Consider the following 18,098-nt stretch of genomic DNA (forward strand, 5'->3'; position numbering starts at 1 on the left):
AGAAGACAGTAACAGGTAGAGAATAGAGTCAGATTACAAAGCAGATGCAGCGAGTGTCATGTAGACCAGAGTCTTAAAAAATTTGATATTGATGATGAGGAAAAATGTAGTGCTAACTTAAATGGAAAATCAGAGTTTGGGATTGGGGGGGATGGGGTGGAGAGTTCTTTTAGAGTGGGGATAGGGGAGTATATCTGTAGGCAGAAGAAAATGAGCCATTGAACAGGCAGATTAAAAATTCAGGAGGATGGGGCATTTTTGATGGAGTTAGGCCCTAGAGGAGATGAGAGGGGAATAGGGTTAACATCAAAGGAAGATAACTACTTGAAAAACAAGTTGGCATTACCTAGTGTCTCAGTGGTCGCATGACCACCCACTAGTTTGGTGATTTACTAGAAGGACTCATATGACTCAATATAAAGCTATACTCATGGCTAAAATTTATTACACTACAGGAACAGCAGGAAAAAGATAGGTGTAGGTGAAGGCTAGAGAAGTCAAATACAGGTTTTTCTTATCTTCCTTCTGTGGGGATCACACAGTCATGTCTTTATCCAGCATATGTGTGATGTCCTTGCCAAAGAAAGACAAAGAGAATAAGGGGGGAAATGGCAGAATTAAGCCCTAACATGTCAATAATTAAATGTAGATGGTCTAAGTATACCAATTAAAAGACATCTATTGAGAGAGTAGATTAAAAAACATAACCCAATTATGTGTTCTCAACAAGAAATTCACTTTAAATATATTGATATAGATAGGTCAAAATTAAAAGGATCAAAAAAAAAAACCCACTGTGAAATAGTTTGGCAGTTTCTTTAATAAACATACTTACCATATGACCTAGCAATTGCATTCCTGTGTATTTATCCCAGGTAAATGAAAACCTATATCCACAGAAATACATAAATGTTAGTAACACAAATTTTAATATTTAAATGTTAATAGCAGCTTTATTTGTAATAGCCTAAAACTGGAGCCAGTCAAAGTCTTTCAGTAGGTGAATAGTTAAACAGACTGGTTTGGCCTGGAATACTACTCAGTAATAAAAAGGAACTATAATGAGAAGTCTGACTCCATTTCTGGATGTTTGACTGCTGACAGCTTTTAAGCCTCACCCCTACCTCTTCCCCTTGTGCCCCACATCTGGGCAAAATGATAAGAAAACCTATGTGCTCCCTCCTTTGGCACCATAGGGTGATTTAAACCACACAAGTCCCTGCCCATGCACAGGAACCTTCACCACGGCCCCACCTCCTAACCACAGTAAACACAAAGGCCAGTCTTCTTTCCGTGCTCTCTCAGGCCTTTTCAGATCTGCTTAATAGGGCTGTTCTACTCTCCCTAGACTTCAACTGTGTAAGAAAATGTTTCATATCCTCTTGCTGTGTGTGTGTGGTGTCCTCAGTTTCACCATCCAAACCAAAGTTTGGTTGGGAGTCCCTCTTGAATTTGCAGAGTGACCATAACAGGAGCAAGCTATTGGAACACACAGTAACTTGAATTAACAGGGAATAACAAGGACATTATACTGAAGGAAAAAAGCCAGTTTCAAAGGTTCCCATACTGTTAGCTTTCATATATGTAACATTCTTGAAATGACAAAATTGGCCGGGTGCAGTGGCTCAGCCTGTAATCCCAGCACTTTGGGAGGCCGAGGTGGGTGGATCACCTGAGGTTGGGAGTTTGAGACCAGCCTGACCAACATGGAGAAACCCCGTCTCTATTAAAAATACAAAATTAGCCAGGCATGGTGGCACATGCCTGTAATCCCAGCTACTCGGGAGGCTGAGGCAGGAGAATTGCTTGAACCAGGGAGGCAGAGGTTGCGGTGAGCCGAAATTGTGCCATTGCACTCCAGCCTGGGCAACAAGAGCGCAACTCCATCTTAAAAAAAAAAAAAAAAGAAAAAGAAAAGAAATGACAAAATTATTGAGATAGAGAACAAATTAGTGGTTGTTTGATGTTAGGGATGGTGAGCAGGGAGGGCTGTGCATATGACTGTAGAAGAGTAACAAGGGAAATCTTTGTGGTGATAAAATAGTTCTGCATCTTGGCCAGGTATGGTGGCTTATGCCTGTAATCCCAGTACTTTGGGAGGCCAAGGCAGGAGGATTGCTTGAGGCCAGGAGTTCAAGGCCAGCATGGGCAACATAGTGAGACATTGTCCTATAAAACATTTTTTTTAAATAGCTGGTCATGGTGGCTACCTCAAGAGGCTGAGGCAGGAGAATCACTTGAGCCCAGAAGTTCAAGGTTGCAGTGAGCTGTGATTGCTTTACTGCACTCCATCCTGGATGATAAAGCAAGACCTTGTGTCCAAAAACAAAACAGTAATTCGATATCTTGATAGTTGCATGGTTGTGGTTACATGAATCTACATACAGGATGAAATAACAGGACCATCATCAACATACACGGTACCAGTGTCAATTTCCTGATTTTTATATTGTGATATTTTACGATCCTTATGTAAGCTGTAACATTTGGAGGAAACTAGGTGAAAGGTACACGTGACCTCTGTCTTATCTTTGTCCATGGATCTATAATTATTAATACTTCCAAATAAAAAATTTTTTTAAATGAATCAACTACAGCTATATACAGCAATATAGATGAGTCTTACAATGTTGAATCATAGGTACAAGACAGAATATTTACAGTATTCGTTCATATAAAGTTCTGAGAAGCAGAACTCAATTATATTGTTTAAAGATGTGTGTACATAAGAGAGAACATAAAGTCAAAGAACTGATAACCATAAAAGTCAGAAGAGTAGTTATCTCTGGGTATGGAAAGAGGGAGTTATGGTCTGGAAGTGACACACAGAGAGCTTTTGTGTTGCTCTCAGTGTCTTGACCTGGGTAGTGTTTACAGTATTTTCACATTATGATTAGTAAGCTGTACATGAATGTTTCATATAACATCCTATATGTGTGTTATTTCATAATAAAGACTTTTTTTAAAAAAAAGTACATAAATAGAAGGACAAACCTTGAACATAATAAAAAAAAAGCTTCACGTGAGATTAGGCAGAAAGGAGGAAAGGATGAATGAAGGTGTAAATATAATTTGAATTGAAGAGAGGAAAGTTGTGTTTTCCCTATGAAGTATAGAATAAGACTAAGCTAAGAAGGCTGTCTTAAGGAAACTGTCAAAGATTTAGAAACACATCTGTCAGAAATAAAGAAGTTATAAACCATAAAGAGAGTTGCCCAGCAATTTGAAGCCTTAGGTGAAATTGGTAACAGTATGCATTTATGATTGCCAAGTAAGAAAACTCATCTGGCCAGGCGCGGTGGCTCAAGCCTGTAATCTCTGCACTTTGGGAAACCAAACTGGGAGGATCACTTGAGGCCAGGAGTTTGAGACCCACCTGGGCAACATAGTGACAGCCTGTCTTGAAAAAAATTAAAAATTAGCTGGGCATGGTGATGTGCACCTGTAGTCTCAGCTACTTGGAACGCTAATGCAGGAGGATCTCTTGAGCCCAGGAATTTGAGGTCGCAGTGAGCCATGATGGTACCACTGCACTCCAGCCTGGGCAATAGAGCCAGATCCTATCTCTAAAAAAATAATGAATTAAAATTTTTTTTAAAAATAAAAGAAAACTAATCTAAGCAAAATTTAATGGCATTCAACATGTTCTATGAGGCCAAGGATATGTGTAGTACATTTGGGAAAAATGTCTGTCAAAATGCATTAAACATTTGAAAGATTTAGTGTTTAGAATAGTAGTCAGTATACATCTAAGCATTCTGAGAATTTAGGAACAAGACTAGGGAAAGACTGTTCTCGAGTTGAACATGATCAAATTAGCATAAAATGAATGATAGTAGTCATCTGAAAAGAATGTATTGAAGAGGCTTGAAAAATACTCAGTTCAAATCACAATCATCAGAGCTTATCCTCAAGATTAGAATACAATTAGAAGAAATGGCAAAAGTGCTGATTGTAGCATAACTTGACTCTATGTAGAAAAAATGTTATACTGTTGAAAACTGAGTGAACATAAGGTGGTTTAAACTGAACCTATGTACCCAAATTGTATTTTTCCTTCTTATTGTTTTAATTAGGAATTGAAGTTTTTCTAACTTGCTAACTGAAAATGTTGTCAGTACCCATGCACTTACTTCATACAGTTCCGTTTCATGTTATCTTTTTGTTCAGGTTCTTTCTGTGCAATCTTTTTACTGCAAGTATTACCACATACTTTCTCTTTCTCAGATGGGCCAGTTTTACTATTCTGCTAAAGCTTTTGATGTCCTTGAGAGGCTGGATCCCAACCCTGAATATTGGGAAGGCAAAAGGGGTGCCTGTGTGGGCATTTTCCAGATGATCGTAGCTGGGAGAGAACCCAAGTAAGTAAACAGGCAAGAAATACTACCTCTAATCATTTGCTTGTTTGTGCAGGAAAATAATTGTTCTCTTGGATGATATCTTCTGAAAACACACAATTTTAATGATGTTTTAGAATGATGAAAAAAAGGTTGATGTTAAATATTTCTGTCTGACCATTTTCCTCCAGAAATCTTTCATTTTGTAAAATCAGATAATTCTAAATCATAATAGGATCAGATCATTCTAAGTCATATATACATTGAGTACACTAACAGTCTCCAAATATAAGAGCAGGATGTATATTTGGTTCCAAATGAATAGCCATTTTTATAAACAAAGTGTTTTTATTTAACTCTTCTACTCTTTTGGGTTTTTTGTTTGTTTTTTGTTTTTTTGCCTATTGGGTTTTTCTTGTGTCCTTTAGGTCTCAAAGAATTAGGAATGGAGTAGATGTGGTTGATAACTCTTTTGTTTTCTTTCACCTTCTCATATTCTAGGAAATACTGAGACATTAGTTTACATAAAATAAGTGGTTTATACTTTCTTCTTCTTTTTTTTTTTTTTTTTTTTTTTTTTTTTTAGATAGAGTCTTGCTCTGTTGCCCAGGCTGGAGTGCAATGGCGTGATCTCAGCTCACTGCAACCACCGCCTCCTGGGTTCAAGTGATTCTCCTGCCTCAGTCTCCCGAGTAGCTGGGATTACAGGCACGTGCCACCACACCTGGCTAATTTTTGTATTTTTAGTAGGGACAGGGTTTCACCATGTTGGCCAGGCTGGTTTGAAACTCCTGACCTCAGGTCATCCTTCCACCTGAGCCTCCCAAAGTTCTGGGCTTACAGGCATGAGCCACCATGCCCAGCATATAGTTTCATTTGAAACAAACATTAAAACCAACTTGAATCCATTTTCTAAAAATAACTTCATGGAATGTATTTGTTACTGATACATACATGAATAGGAAATGTGATAATTTTGTAAGAAAATAATCTATCAAACATTACTTCCTACCTTATAGTACTTCTAGTTCTAAGTAAAAGTTTAAAAGCATTTGGTTAGGTGAAAGAGGTTGTTTGTGGGGAAAAAGAAATAGGAAATATGAGAAGACTCTTAAGCAAATAGGATCATAGGCAGTCGCCTATAGATTTGCTAGGGCAATAGGGAAGTTTTAGCATGCATTACTTAAAATATGTTTTAATTTTAATTAAATTTAAATTACTTCAGACATAAATGCTAGGCTTAGTCCTTAATGTTCCTCTCTTCCATATTTATTCATGTATTATTTTTCTTGAAAAAAATCCCTTATTCCTTTGGCTTTGTAAAATTTTATAAATTTGACAGTGATGCCTAGTTGACGGTGGTTACCACCTTAAACAAGGGAGAAATCCACAAGTTAGACAAACTAAGTGACTTGCTGCTGTTAGAGCTAGAACTTGAACCCCAACTTCTGGATATACCCTTTCTAGTCATGCAGAATAAGAATAGAAATTGGAATATTTAGATCATCTCAGAAAGGACAAAAAGATTATCAGTATGTATATAGGTAGTATGGATAAACAAAGAATACTTGGATTGGTAAGAAAGATTTCACATAATTTCCATTTTACTATGCCACCGTGAAAACATAAGGCTAGTAAGTTTGTAATTGCTTTGTAAATACACAGTGGAAGAGTCTATTACCAAAAATGCCCCACAAGACATACAGTATGAAGGACAGTTCAGAGTTTATTTTGTTTTTTAATTTTCATTCTTCATTGAAACATTTTGTCTTTTCAAATCTTCTCCTCAGAGAGACCCTTCGAGAAGTGCTCCATTTACTGAGAAGCACAGGTAACACCCAAGTAGAATACATGATCCGGATCATGAAGAAATGGGCCAAAGAAAACAGAGTGCCCATCTAAAATAGCTCCAGCATCCTAGGAACCAGCTTCTACTTTGGCATAAAACTGGAAATCATTTTCACTCCAGTTTAATCTGTGATACAGGGCTCTGTTTTATTGACATTTTCCATCCTTGCTCTTTAAGCCTCAAGGTCAGAGACTGACTTGCTGAGACCTAGTCTCCTGGCTGAACAGAGTGCCATAGTCTGTGACCCTGTATGATCCTACTAGCAATAAGACTTTGGACTTATCTGGTGCCTTTCTTCCAAAATTGCTCAGAGTACTTTTATATAATTTACTGACTTTAAGGAAAATAGTATAACTTTTTTTTGTTAGTGTTTTATGACATTGTCCCCTGGCTGCAATAACAAACATCTTTGATGTTCAAGAATCAGCATCATTCTATCATTTAACTTTAAGGGATCTCTGTACATTATCCCATTTTATTGGGGAATTCCATAAGGGGTTTTATAACTGCACCTCTGAATCTTGGGAGAATAACTAGCTATGTGATTCTAAGAATAGCAGTAAGTTCCTTTATCAAACTGTCCAGTCATTAATAGGATAGATTTGTGGGATTACTCTTTCAGTAATTAAATTGTTGATAATAATGACATGTTACAGTGCAGTCAGATGAGTACTGCAGTGTTTTAAAAGGTGAGTACTATGAAAAAAATTGCAGAAAGTCTAGCTGTATCGCCCAGGCTGGAGTGCAGTGACGCGATCTCGGCTCACTGCAAGCTCCGCTTCCTGGGTTCACGCCATTCTCCTGCCTCAGCCTCCGAGTAGCTGGGACTACAGGCGCCCGCCACCACGCCCAGCTAGTTTTTTGTATTTTTAGTAGAGACAGGGTTTCACCATGTTAGCCAGGATGGTCTCGATCTCCTGACCTCGTGATCCACCCGCCTCAGCCTCCCAAAGTGCTGGGATTACAGGCTTGAGCCACCGCGCCCGGCCTACTGCAGTGTTTTAAAAGGTGAGTACTATGAAAAAAATTGCAGTACCTCTAAAGGTATTCAAGAAACAATGTTTATGAATCTCACTAGTCCATTATATTTTGGTACCATAATATTTTAGGTAACAAAGCAGGTTAGGTTTTTGTTAATGTATCTTTCTGAACAAACATCAGTTTTGAAAGTAGGGCTACAGTGATTATTTATATGCATTATGGGCACTTATTAATGTAACAAAAATAAAACATGAATTGTGTAAAGTCCTCTGAGGGAACCTCCTAATGGCTAGGCTCTCTGTCATAAGTCGTATTCCAGCCCATGTTTCTGAGCTCTTATAACATAAACCTACTATATAACTGAGCATTCTTTTTTTTTTTTTTTTTTTTGAGACAGAGTCTCGCTTTGTCGCCCAGGCTGGAGTGCAGTGGCCAGATCTCAGCTCACTGCAAGCCCCGCCTCCCGGGTTCACACCATTCTCCTGCCTCAGCCTCCCGAGTAGCTGGGACTACAGGCGCCCGCCACCTCGCCCGGCTAGTTTTTTGTAGTTTTTAGTAGAGACGGGGTTTCACCGTGTTATCCAGGATGGTCTCGATCTCCTGACCTCGTGATCCGCCCGTCTCGGCCTCCCAAAGTGCTGGGATTACAGGCTTGAGCCACCGCGCCCGGCCAAACTGAGCATTCTTAAGCTCACAACCTATTTCCAGAAAACAGACCCACATCTTTCTACGTTTTATACTATCTTTGTTTTTACACCATATAGTTTTTTTCTATTAGTTTAAGGTACCTAGTGTTACAGGTCTAGAAAATGCAGAGCCATCCCTACTTAGAAGAGAATAGATGGGAAGAGAACAGAAAGAAAGAATTCCTCAAGCACTGAAGTCAGGAAAATCCCCATAGGTACTGTATTAGCTGTTCCACTTATCCCAGCACTCCACTTGTGGATGAAGGAGTTGTATAGAAAGGAGGTGAGAAAATGGCAGGAGTGAAAGCAGCCAAGAAGAGATCAATGACTGAAGATCGCCTTCACCTTCAGGACTGTCACAAGGGGTTATTTCACCTCTACTCGGGAAGATGGCCAGTTTTTCTGTCTTTTATCTTAGACTCATATATAATCAGCTCAGAGCACAAATCAAAATAAACTGGCCTAAATAACTGAATTCTAGGAAGCAAAGCTGCATCTTTTTTCATATGCCAAAGCTTCTGTTTCCTCATGTTGTTCTTTTTAAATAAGAAATGGCTCTCGGCATCTTAGGAACTAGATGGGGTCCCATCTAGGTAGAACCTGCTATAATTTTTAGAATCATTCTTATAATTCTTACGTCACTTAAAATATTAGGAAACACAGTAATAGAAAAAGACAGGCAGAACTCGTCAGCAGGTTTTTACAGTGAAATTTGTCTTCCAGTGAATTGCTATTATTTTCAAATTGCCTGTTGTCAAAAAGCTTTTCCACTGATGGAGGTTTACTTTCTTTTTCTTTTTTTTTTTTCTTTTTTGGAGACGGAGTCTCGCTCTGTCACCCAGGCTGGAGTGCAGTGGCCGGATCTCAGCTCACTGCAAGCTCCGCCTCCCGGGTTCAACGCCATTCTCCTGCCTCAGCCTCCCAAGTAGCTGGGACTACAGGCGCCTGCCACCTCGCCCGGCTAAGTTTTTTGTATTTTTAGTAGAGACGGGGTTTCACTGTGTTAGCCAGGATGGTCTCGATCTCCTGACCTCGTGATCCGCCCGTCTCGGCCTCCCAAAGTGCTGGGATTACAGGCTTGAGCCACCGCGCCCGGCCCGGAGGTTTACTTTCAAATGAGCTTTTGTTGAATTCAACACTCTAGATTCTCTCTGACATTTTCCTGTTTTTTTGGGGGAAAAAAAAGCAGATATTCCAAAAATGGCAGAAATCTGAGTTTTGTAAACTTTTTCATCTATGTTTTTCATCTTCAAAGAACATACATAAAGAAAAGTACCATCTCATTCTGTTATTAAAGATAGCTACTTCTGAAATGTCTTAACAGAGTTTCAAGATTGCAAAGTAGTATTGCACAGCTGGTTTTCTTACATGTGATGATAGAGGAGAGAGGAAGACCCAGACTTAGGCATGTAGTGAAATATGTACAGTTTCTAGCATCAGTGTACTATTTATAGTCTATAGCCTACATTACTTGCAAATGGGAAAAATATTTTATAATTATTTTTGTACCTCAAAATAATTATTATATTCTACTGTATTATTCAAATTAAAGTTTATTATTTGGTTCTTAGTATGATATTCTGTTGAGTGTGATGAGGGTGGGACCTAAGTACGTCATGTGCCTTCTATCCTTTTTTTCCTAGCCCTAGAATGAAAGGAGAGAAATAAAGTTTTGGACCCCATAAGTTACTCTTTAAAAGAGAGGAAAGTACATATTCCCCAAGAAACCCTTTCCACTAAGAGGCTGGTGGTTCTTGCTGAATCATACTAGGCTTGGCTTTTTGCTGAATTACAGCCCATTCATGCTGAATTATAACCCATTCAGAAGTTTTATCACCAGTGCATAGTGTAGGACATCACATATAGAAAGCTCTCAAATACTTGTTGACTGAATAATTAAACATACAGTAACTGGTAGAGCAAGTGACTTCTGAGGTCTAACCTCATATATTCAGTTCCCGTCTAATTATTATGTTATTGTGTGCTAGGCATATGCCAGGTACTTAGGATGCAAAGAAACATAATGCACAGGCCTGGCTCTTAAGGAACTCTAACAGAAGTATACACAACTAAACACAATAATGTGATTGATGTCATCAGTGGAAATAAAGTACTAAGCAATAAAAGAAGGCAATGGAATGTTTGTATCCATGTGAATGAGATGTTTCCTGCCTCATTTGGGAGAAGCAATCAGAATGGATCCCAAAGCTCAACAGCTAGCAAGATGCCCACGGCTCTGCCACGTGTGCCACACACATCACATGCATCCAAGTAGATGGAAGCCACGGGACTGCTTTCCTCCTCTATGGCTTAGTGCACTTTCAGAAAGGTGCTAGCAAACAGGCATGATATCACAATAGTTATATCTTCTTTCTAATGGCAAAAATGAAATAGTGATTAGTTCCTGTATTAAGAACATCTCTCTCTTAGATGAATAGTCATCTTGTCTCTCTTTTCTTCATCCTATAAAATTCTAGGCTGGCACGGTGGCTTATGCTTATAATCCCAACACTTTGGGAGGCTGAGGTGGGAGGATCACTTGATGCCAGGAGTTTGAGACCAGCCTGAGCAACATACCAAAACCCTGTCTCTACAAAAAAAAAAAAAATTTTTTTTAATTAGCCAGCTGTAGTGGCACATTCCTGTCATCCAGCTACTTGGGAGGCTGAGAAGGGAGGATCACGTGAGACCAAGGGTTCAAGGTTACAGTATGTACTTTATGATAATGTTCAAACAGTACTCCTGGCTATTAAGATGGTCTCAGAGCAGCAGAGCGAGGGACTTAGTGACGTGCCTGTAAACTACCTTAACATGGAGCTTCAGGAGTATGAGAAGAATATAAGACAGCACACAACAAAATGAATGTCATCAGTTGAGTGTGGAGTGTGTAGAGAAGTTTGCACATTTGTTGCCATCAAAACTTTTTCTTTAAATGAAATCTGAATACCAAATACACCTAGGGGCTGATTTGGTGGTTGTGGTGAAGGAGGAAGGAGATGGCCGGTCATGGTGGCTCACGCCTATAATCCCAGCACTTTGGGAGGTGGAGGCAGGCAGATCATGAGGTCAGTAGTTCGAGACCAGCCTGCCCAACATGGTGAAACTCTGTCTCTACTAAAAAATACAGAAATTAGCCAGGCGTGATGGCAGGCACCTATAATCTCAGCTACTCGGGAGGCTGAGGCACAAGAATCACTTGAACCCAGGAGGTAGAGGTTGCAGTGAGCCGAGATCGCACCATTGCACTGTAGCCTGGGCAAAAGAGCAAATCTCCATCTCAAAAAAAAAAAAAAAAAAGAAAACCCTAGGCTAAGGACATAAATAGACAATTCTCAAAAGAAGATATACAAACCACCAACAAACATGAAAAAATGCTCAATATCACTAATGATTAAGGAAATGCAAACCAAAACCACAATGTGATGCCACCTCACTCCTGCAAGAATGGCCATAATTTAAAAATCAAAAAATAATAGATGTTAGTGTGGATGCAGTAAAAAGGGAACACTTCTACACTGCTGGTGAGAATGTAAACTAGTCCAACCACTATGGAAAACCGTGGAGATCCTTTAAAGAACTAAAAGTACAACTACCATTTGATCCAGCAATCCCACTACTGGGTATCTACCCAGAGGAAAAGAAGTAATTGTATGAAAAAGATACTTGCACATGCATGTTTATAGCAGCACAAATCATAATTGCAAAAATGTGGAACCAACCCAAATGCCCATCAATCAACAGGCGGATAAAGAAACTGTGGTATCATAGAATACTACTCTGCCATGAAAAGGAATTAATTAATGGCATTTGGAACAACCTGGATGGGATTGGAGATGATTATTCTAAGTGAAGTAATTCAGGAATGGAAAACCAAATATCATATGTTCTCACTCATAAGTGGGGGCTAAGCTATGAGGATGCAAAAGGCATAAGAATGACACAATAGACCTTGGGGACTCAGGGGTAAAGGGTGGGAAGGGGGTGAGGGATAAAAGACCACAAATTGAGTATATACTGTTCAGGAGATGGGTGCACCAAAATCTCACAAATCACAACTAAAGAACTTACTCATGTAACTAAACACCACCTGTTCCTCAAAAACCTATGGAAATAAAAAGAAAAGGTGGCATGTGGCATGGAAGTAGTGTATCTTAAGATGAAATCTGAAGTCTGAAATTTAACTACCTGTCAGAACTGTTCCCAGGAAAACCTAGAAACAACCCAAATATCCGTTCACAGGAGAATGGATAAATAAATTGTAGTAAAGCCACAAAGGAATATTATATAGAATAAATGAACTACAGTTTCTTGCAACAATATATTTCTTAGAGCAGTAACCTTTTATAAGTTAAAGACAGCTAACATATACACTCAGAAGGAAAGCAGGGGAATGATGAACTCTAGTCAGCATGGTGGTTACCAAGTTGGGGAGGAGCGGCTGAGATGGAGAGGAGGCCACATAGATAATCATCAGGATTCATCATACCATATTAGATTATTATCAGATTCTAGTTTTCATGTAGATGATGAGCCACAGGGGTTTATTCCTTAATAAACTATAAATAAACATACAATAAAAAAAACTATAAATAGTTAAATAAAAGAGGGCCACTGGTGAGAGAGTGTCATCTTGAGCCAGAGAGTATGACCAACCCAATCCTGTGCAACTGAGGTAAAAAACTAAGTTTATAAATATATAACTAGAAGGAAACACTCCTAAATATAAGAACAATGATTATCTTCAAATGATGGAACTGGGTATTGTATATTCTTCTTTCTGTATTCTGTATTTTCTGATTTTTCTAGAATCAACACGTTATTTGTATCATCAAAAAAATTTGTTTTGTTTTGTTTTGGAGACAGGGTCTCGTTCTGTTGCCCAGGCTGGAGTGCAGTTACACAATCTTGGGTCACTGAAACTTCCGCCTCCCAGGCCCAAACGATCCTGCCACCTCCACCTCCAGAGTAGCTGGGACTATGGACATGTGCCACCACACCTGGCTAATTTTTGTTACTTTTTTTGGTAGAGCCATGTTGCCCAGGCTGCAAAAAAAAAAGAAATCTTTGTATCTAGCAAAATAATTTATTCATATCATCTAATACCTAGTCTTTATTCACATTTTTCCAATTGTCTCCAAAATGGTTTACTAGAATTAGGATTCAAACTAAGTACAACACTACATTTAGCTATTGTATCCCTTACACTTTTTTTTTTAAGTTGGAGATGAGGTCTCGCTATGTTGGCCAGGGTGGTCTTAAACTCCTGGCCGCAAGTGATCCTCCCCGCCTCAGCCTCCCCGTGTGCTGGCGTTATAGGTGTGAGCCACTGTACCTGGCCTACACTTTTTTTTTTTTTCGAAACAGAGTCTCGCACTGTTGCCCAGGCCAGAGGTGCAATGGTGTGATCTTGGCTCACTGCAACCTCCACCTCCCAGGTTCAAGCAAGTCTCCTGCCTCAGCCTCCCGAGTAGCTGGGATTACAGGCGCCCACCACCATGCCCAGCTAATTTTTTGTATTTTTAGTGGGGACGAGGTTTCACCATGTTGGCCAGGCTGGTCTCGAACTCCTAACCTCGTGATTTGCCTGCTTCAGCCTCCTAAAGTGCTGGGATTACAGGCATGAGGCACCACACCCGGCCCACTTATTTTTTTAATGGCTATACTTTCCCCACTGTTCTCCCAAGCCATTGATTTGTTGGAGAAACTGAGTCATTTGTGTTGTAGAATGCTCCATGTTACAAATTTGGTTGGCTGATACCATGTAGGATTGTTGAACATGTTCCTATGTAACTCAGACTGCCTTTACACTGGTAATTAGATGTAAAGGCTGAGTAGACTCAAGTTCAGTTACTTTATGCTTCTTAGGTGGTGCTAAGAATCAGTCGGCTCCCTCTGATCCGTCCATTGCAAAGCTCGCCTTCAACCTTTCGTTTAACTGTTGGAGCAGCCGTGATCATCATGCTGAGAGGCCTTCTTTTATTTAGGGTTGCAAAATAGTGAGTTCCTAATTCTGTCATTCGTTATCTGTTTTTTGACTGAAATTCTGTAAAGAAGAACTTTCTCATTGAACTATTTGATTACTCTCAAAATCAGTTTATACAGGGAAGGTGAGAGGAAGAAAAATTCTTTTATCAGTTTTCAAAAAAATAAACAAGGGCCCTAGCAACCTTCTATAGTAACCAACAAGGTTTTCTTTTTTTTTTTTTTTTTAAGTATCATGAAACCATGGAGAGTTTTAAAATTTGTATTTATTTATTTTTAATTTTAAAATTGTATTTAAAATTTTTTATCTATTTATTTATTTTGAGACTGGGTTATGAAACTGGCTAATTTTGCTATTTTTGGTAGAGACAGGGTTTCACCATGTTGCCCAGGCTGGTCTGGAACTCCTAGGCTCAAACAATCTGCCTGCTTGCTGGGATTATGAGCCTTGAAACCATGGCGTGTTACATATTTTATATGTATCAATTAATTGCAAACATTATTTATTTTGATGTTTGAGCTGTCCAGCAAGAGTTCCTTTAAACTGGCTCCTGTGAACTGTAAAAAAATGTTTTAAATTGTGCTAAACTACACATAACATAAAAGTTACCATCTTAACCATTATTTGCCACAAATTATTTTTATTGTAAATTAACAATTTATAATTGTATAAGTTCATGGGTCACAGAGCGATGTCATAATTGTTGGGTACAATGTGGAATAACAAAATCAAGCTAGTGAACATAACCATCACTTCAAATACTTAATATTTGTGTGATGAGAACATTTGAAATTTACTCTTTGCAACTGTGAAATGTATAATACTCTATTATTAGGCCAGGCACGGTGGCTCACACCTGTAATCCCAGCACTTTGGGAGGCCGAGGCGGGCGGATCACCTGAGGTCGGGAGTTCGAGACCAGCCTGACCAAAATGGAGAAACCCCATCTCTACTAAAAAATACAAAATCAGCCGGGCATGGTGGTGCATGCCTGTAATACCAGCTACTTGGGAGGCTGACGCAGGAGAATCGCTTGAACCCGGGAGTCAGAGGTTGCGGTGAGCCGAGATTGCGCCATTGCACTTTAGCCTGGGCAACAAGAGCAAAACTCCGTCTCAAAAAAAAAAAAAAAACACTCTATTATTAACTGTATTCACCATACTGTACAACAGAACTCAAAGTATAAAACGTATCCTTCCTGAGATTTTGTACCTTGACTATCATTTAAATTTTTTTTTTTTTTTTTTGGAGACAGGGTTTCACACTTGTTGCCCAGGCTGGAGTGCGATGGTGTGATCTCGGCTCACTGCAACCTCTGCCACCTGGGTTCAAGCGATTCTCCTGCCTCAGCCTCCCAAGTAGCTGAGATTACAGGCACCTGCCACCACCTCCGGCTAATTTTTTGTATTTTTAGTAGAGACAGGGTTTCACCATGTTGGCCAGGCTGGTCTCAAACTCCCGACCTCAAGTGTTCCAACTACCTTGGCCTCCCAAAGTGCTGGGATTACAGGTGTGAGCCACTGCACCTGGCCTTAAAATTTTTAAATGAGACAAAATATCAATTTCAAAACAGCATAAAAAAAAGTGAGCATAATTATTCATACTCAGCTCATAATAGAGCAAATGGGTGAATAGAATAATAATTCATGCTATTACATGTTCAGTGAACTGGCAGCAAGAGAAAAGTGGTCAAAGAAAGGCAGAGGAAACTGGTAACAAGAGGAAAATTGGTCAAAGAAAGGCAGGGAGGGCCCTGGAGCAGCACCAGCCCCAGAGTGTGGGCCTGGGACTTGGGCCAGAACTGAGCCCTCCTGCAGGCATTTGGCTGCCCTGGGGGCCCGCTGCCTGAGGAAGAGGACAGGTGGGGCCCAGCACCTTGTGCCACCTCCCGCTCCACACACACTCTCCTTTCCCCTCACTTTGGAAAGAGTATTTTTCTAGCGCCTGAACTGGACAGTTGTTTCTAAAACTATTTTGGTACCTGCTCCTGGGCCAGTCCCCAGCCTGTCATGAGTGTGTATGTGTGGACATGGATGTGACTGGGAGCTCTGCTGGGCACCCACCACTGGGGCCTAGTCAGGTCTGTGTGTTGCGGGGGGTGGGGGCGTCAAGATGAGTTTCCCTGTAGATTGTACCTTGGGGTTTTTTTCTGCCATTTTGTTAAAATTAGCGCCATTTTAATATTTAAAATACTGATTTTTAATATTGAAAATAAAAGCATTTAATATCTCTTAAAAAAAAAAAAGAAAGGAAAGAAAGGCAGGGAAACTTTGTCTTGTAAGAATTAGAACCCAGGGACTCCATAATCATCTAGCATTCATTGGATGTTGTATCTATGGTTAGAAATGTACATGATAGGAACTCCTGGAATCTTGGAGATTCTTCTTTTAAGGTCCTGGTCAACCGTGGCCACAATGCAACATTTGTGCTGAGTTTCTCTCTGTACTAAGCAGTCATCTGCATCGGTTCCTTTGTGTGTGCATGGTAATCATTCAAACCTTGGATCCGTGGAGATCTCTTACAGCCACTCAATACTTCTGCCCCAATTTCTCAATTTCAGCCATTACACAATCAGTTATATAAGGGATACACTTGGCCTACAGACAGTTCATCATTGACTGCACTGAGTCTGATTTGGCTTTAATGGAAAAGTTGATAAAGTTGGTGTCAACAAGGATGTGGTAAGGTGGCCCAGCTGTGTATTATATTGGAAAAATAAGCAGGAAGGGTGTTGAGGAACTTCTCTTTCCTTTAGTATGTTGGATTCTTTCTTTTCTTCCTTTTTAGGTTTTAATCGATCCCTTTCTTTAAGCCTCTGATGTCTGAGACTAAGCATTGGCTTCATGGTTGCATAATTCCTTGATTTCTTTTGCCTCTGCACACTCACATCACACTCTTATTTCTTCCAGAATCCCATCTTAGCCTTTTTTTTTTTTTTTTTGAGACAGAATCTCGCTCTGTCACCCAGGCTGGAGTGCAGTGGCATGATCTTGGCTTGCTGCAACCTCTGCCTCCTGGGTTCAAGTGATTCTTCTGCCTCAGCCTCCCGAGTAGCTGGGGCTATAGGCACGTGACACCACGCCTGGCTAATGTTTGTATTTTTAGTAGAGACAGGGTTTCACCATATTGGCCAGGCTGGTCTTGAACTCCTGACCTCAGGTGATCCGCCCGCCTTGGATTCCCAAAGTGCTGGGATTACAGGCATGAGCCCGGCCCATCTTAGCCATTTTTAAGTATACAGTTCAGTGGTGTAAAGTACATTCACATTGGGTTTTTAAATATAATGTTTTTATCTGCCCTTCATTTGTGTTTAGCGCATGTTGTAAAACTGCATAAGGCTATCAAGTAACCTGAGGAGTTATAGGCCAGGCGCGGTGGCTCACAACTGTAATTCCCAGCACTTTGGGAAGCCCAGGTAGGAGGACTGCTTGAGCCCAGGAATTTGAGGCTACAGTGAGCTATGATGGCACCACTGCACTCTAGCCTGGGTAAACAGAGAAAAACCTTATCTTAAAAAAATGAAGAAGTTAGGCCAGGAGCAGTGACTCACACCCGTAATCCCAGCACTTTGGAAGGCGGAGGCAGGTGGATCATCTGAGGTCGGGAGTTCGAGACCAGCCTGGTCAACATGGCGAAACCCTGTCTCTACTAAAAATACAGTAATTAGCTGGGGATGGTTGTGGGTGCCTGTAATCTCAGCTACTTGGGAGGCTGAGGCAGGAGAATGGCTTGAACCCAGGAGGCGAAGATTGCAGTGAGCCGAGATCGCACCACTGCACTCCAGCCTGGGTGACAAGAGCGCAACTCCATCTCAAAAAAAAAAAAAAAAAAAGAAAAAAAGTTACAGTAAGAAGTAGTTCTTAATGAAGACTTTTTATGGTTATTAATCTTTCTTTCACCATATTCTTTTTTCCCCTAGCTTTATGAGGTATAATTGACAAATACAATTGTATAAAACTAAGGTATACGGGGCCGGGCGCGGTGGCTCAAGCCTGTAATCCCAGCACTTTGGGAGGCCGAGGCGGGTGGATCACAAGGTCAGGAGATCGAGACTATCCTGGCTAACATGGTGAAACCCCGTCTCTACTAAAAATACAAAAAAACCTAGCCGGGCGCGGTAGCGGGCGCCTGTAGTCCCAGCTACTCGGGAGGCTGAGGCGGGAGAATGGCGTGAACCCGGGGGGCGGAGCTTGCAGTGAGCCGAGCTCGCGCCACTGCACTCCAGCCTGGGAGGCACAGTGAGACTCCGTCTCAAAAAAAAA

General features: G+C 40.4%; 1 protein-coding gene, 1 long non-coding RNA gene and 1 pseudogene across 6 annotated transcripts in view; 2 read left to right on the forward strand and 1 right to left on the reverse strand.

Annotated features, from left to right (window-relative positions):
• Positions 1-6,607, forward strand: part of TTC26 (tetratricopeptide repeat domain 26) — a 62,417-nt gene extending 55,810 nt beyond the window's left edge. For 3 of the 5 annotated variants that reach the window (XM_025379069.1, XM_025379074.1, XM_025379072.1), the window contains 2 exons: positions 4,228-4,361; positions 6,128-6,606. In XM_025379069.1, the coding sequence (XP_025234854.1) occupies positions 4,228-4,361; positions 6,128-6,239 (246 nt within the window). In that variant the 3' untranslated portion in view covers positions 6,240-6,606. Of the gene's footprint in view, positions 1-4,227; positions 4,362-6,127 lie in introns of all 5 variants that reach the window. The other 2 variants (XM_025379070.1, XM_025379071.1) reach the window with 2 other exon arrangements.
• Positions 6,608-8,295: 1,688 nt separating this feature from the next.
• On the forward strand, positions 8,296-9,423 carry LOC112621310. Its single transcript, XR_003118701.1, has 2 exons — positions 8,296-8,632; positions 8,957-9,423. It is a non-coding gene; the product is annotated as an uncharacterized LOC112621310 (long non-coding RNA).
• Positions 9,424-16,120: 6,697 nt separating this feature from the next.
• Positions 16,121-16,711, reverse strand: LOC112621397 (annotated as a pseudogene).
• Positions 16,712-18,098: the final 1,387 nt, after the last annotated feature.

The sequence above is a fragment of the Theropithecus gelada genome, chromosome 3 (assembly GCF_003255815.1).
Source record: "Theropithecus gelada isolate Dixy chromosome 3, Tgel_1.0, whole genome shotgun sequence".
NCBI classification, from domain to species: domain Eukaryota; kingdom Metazoa; phylum Chordata; class Mammalia; order Primates; family Cercopithecidae; genus Theropithecus; species Theropithecus gelada.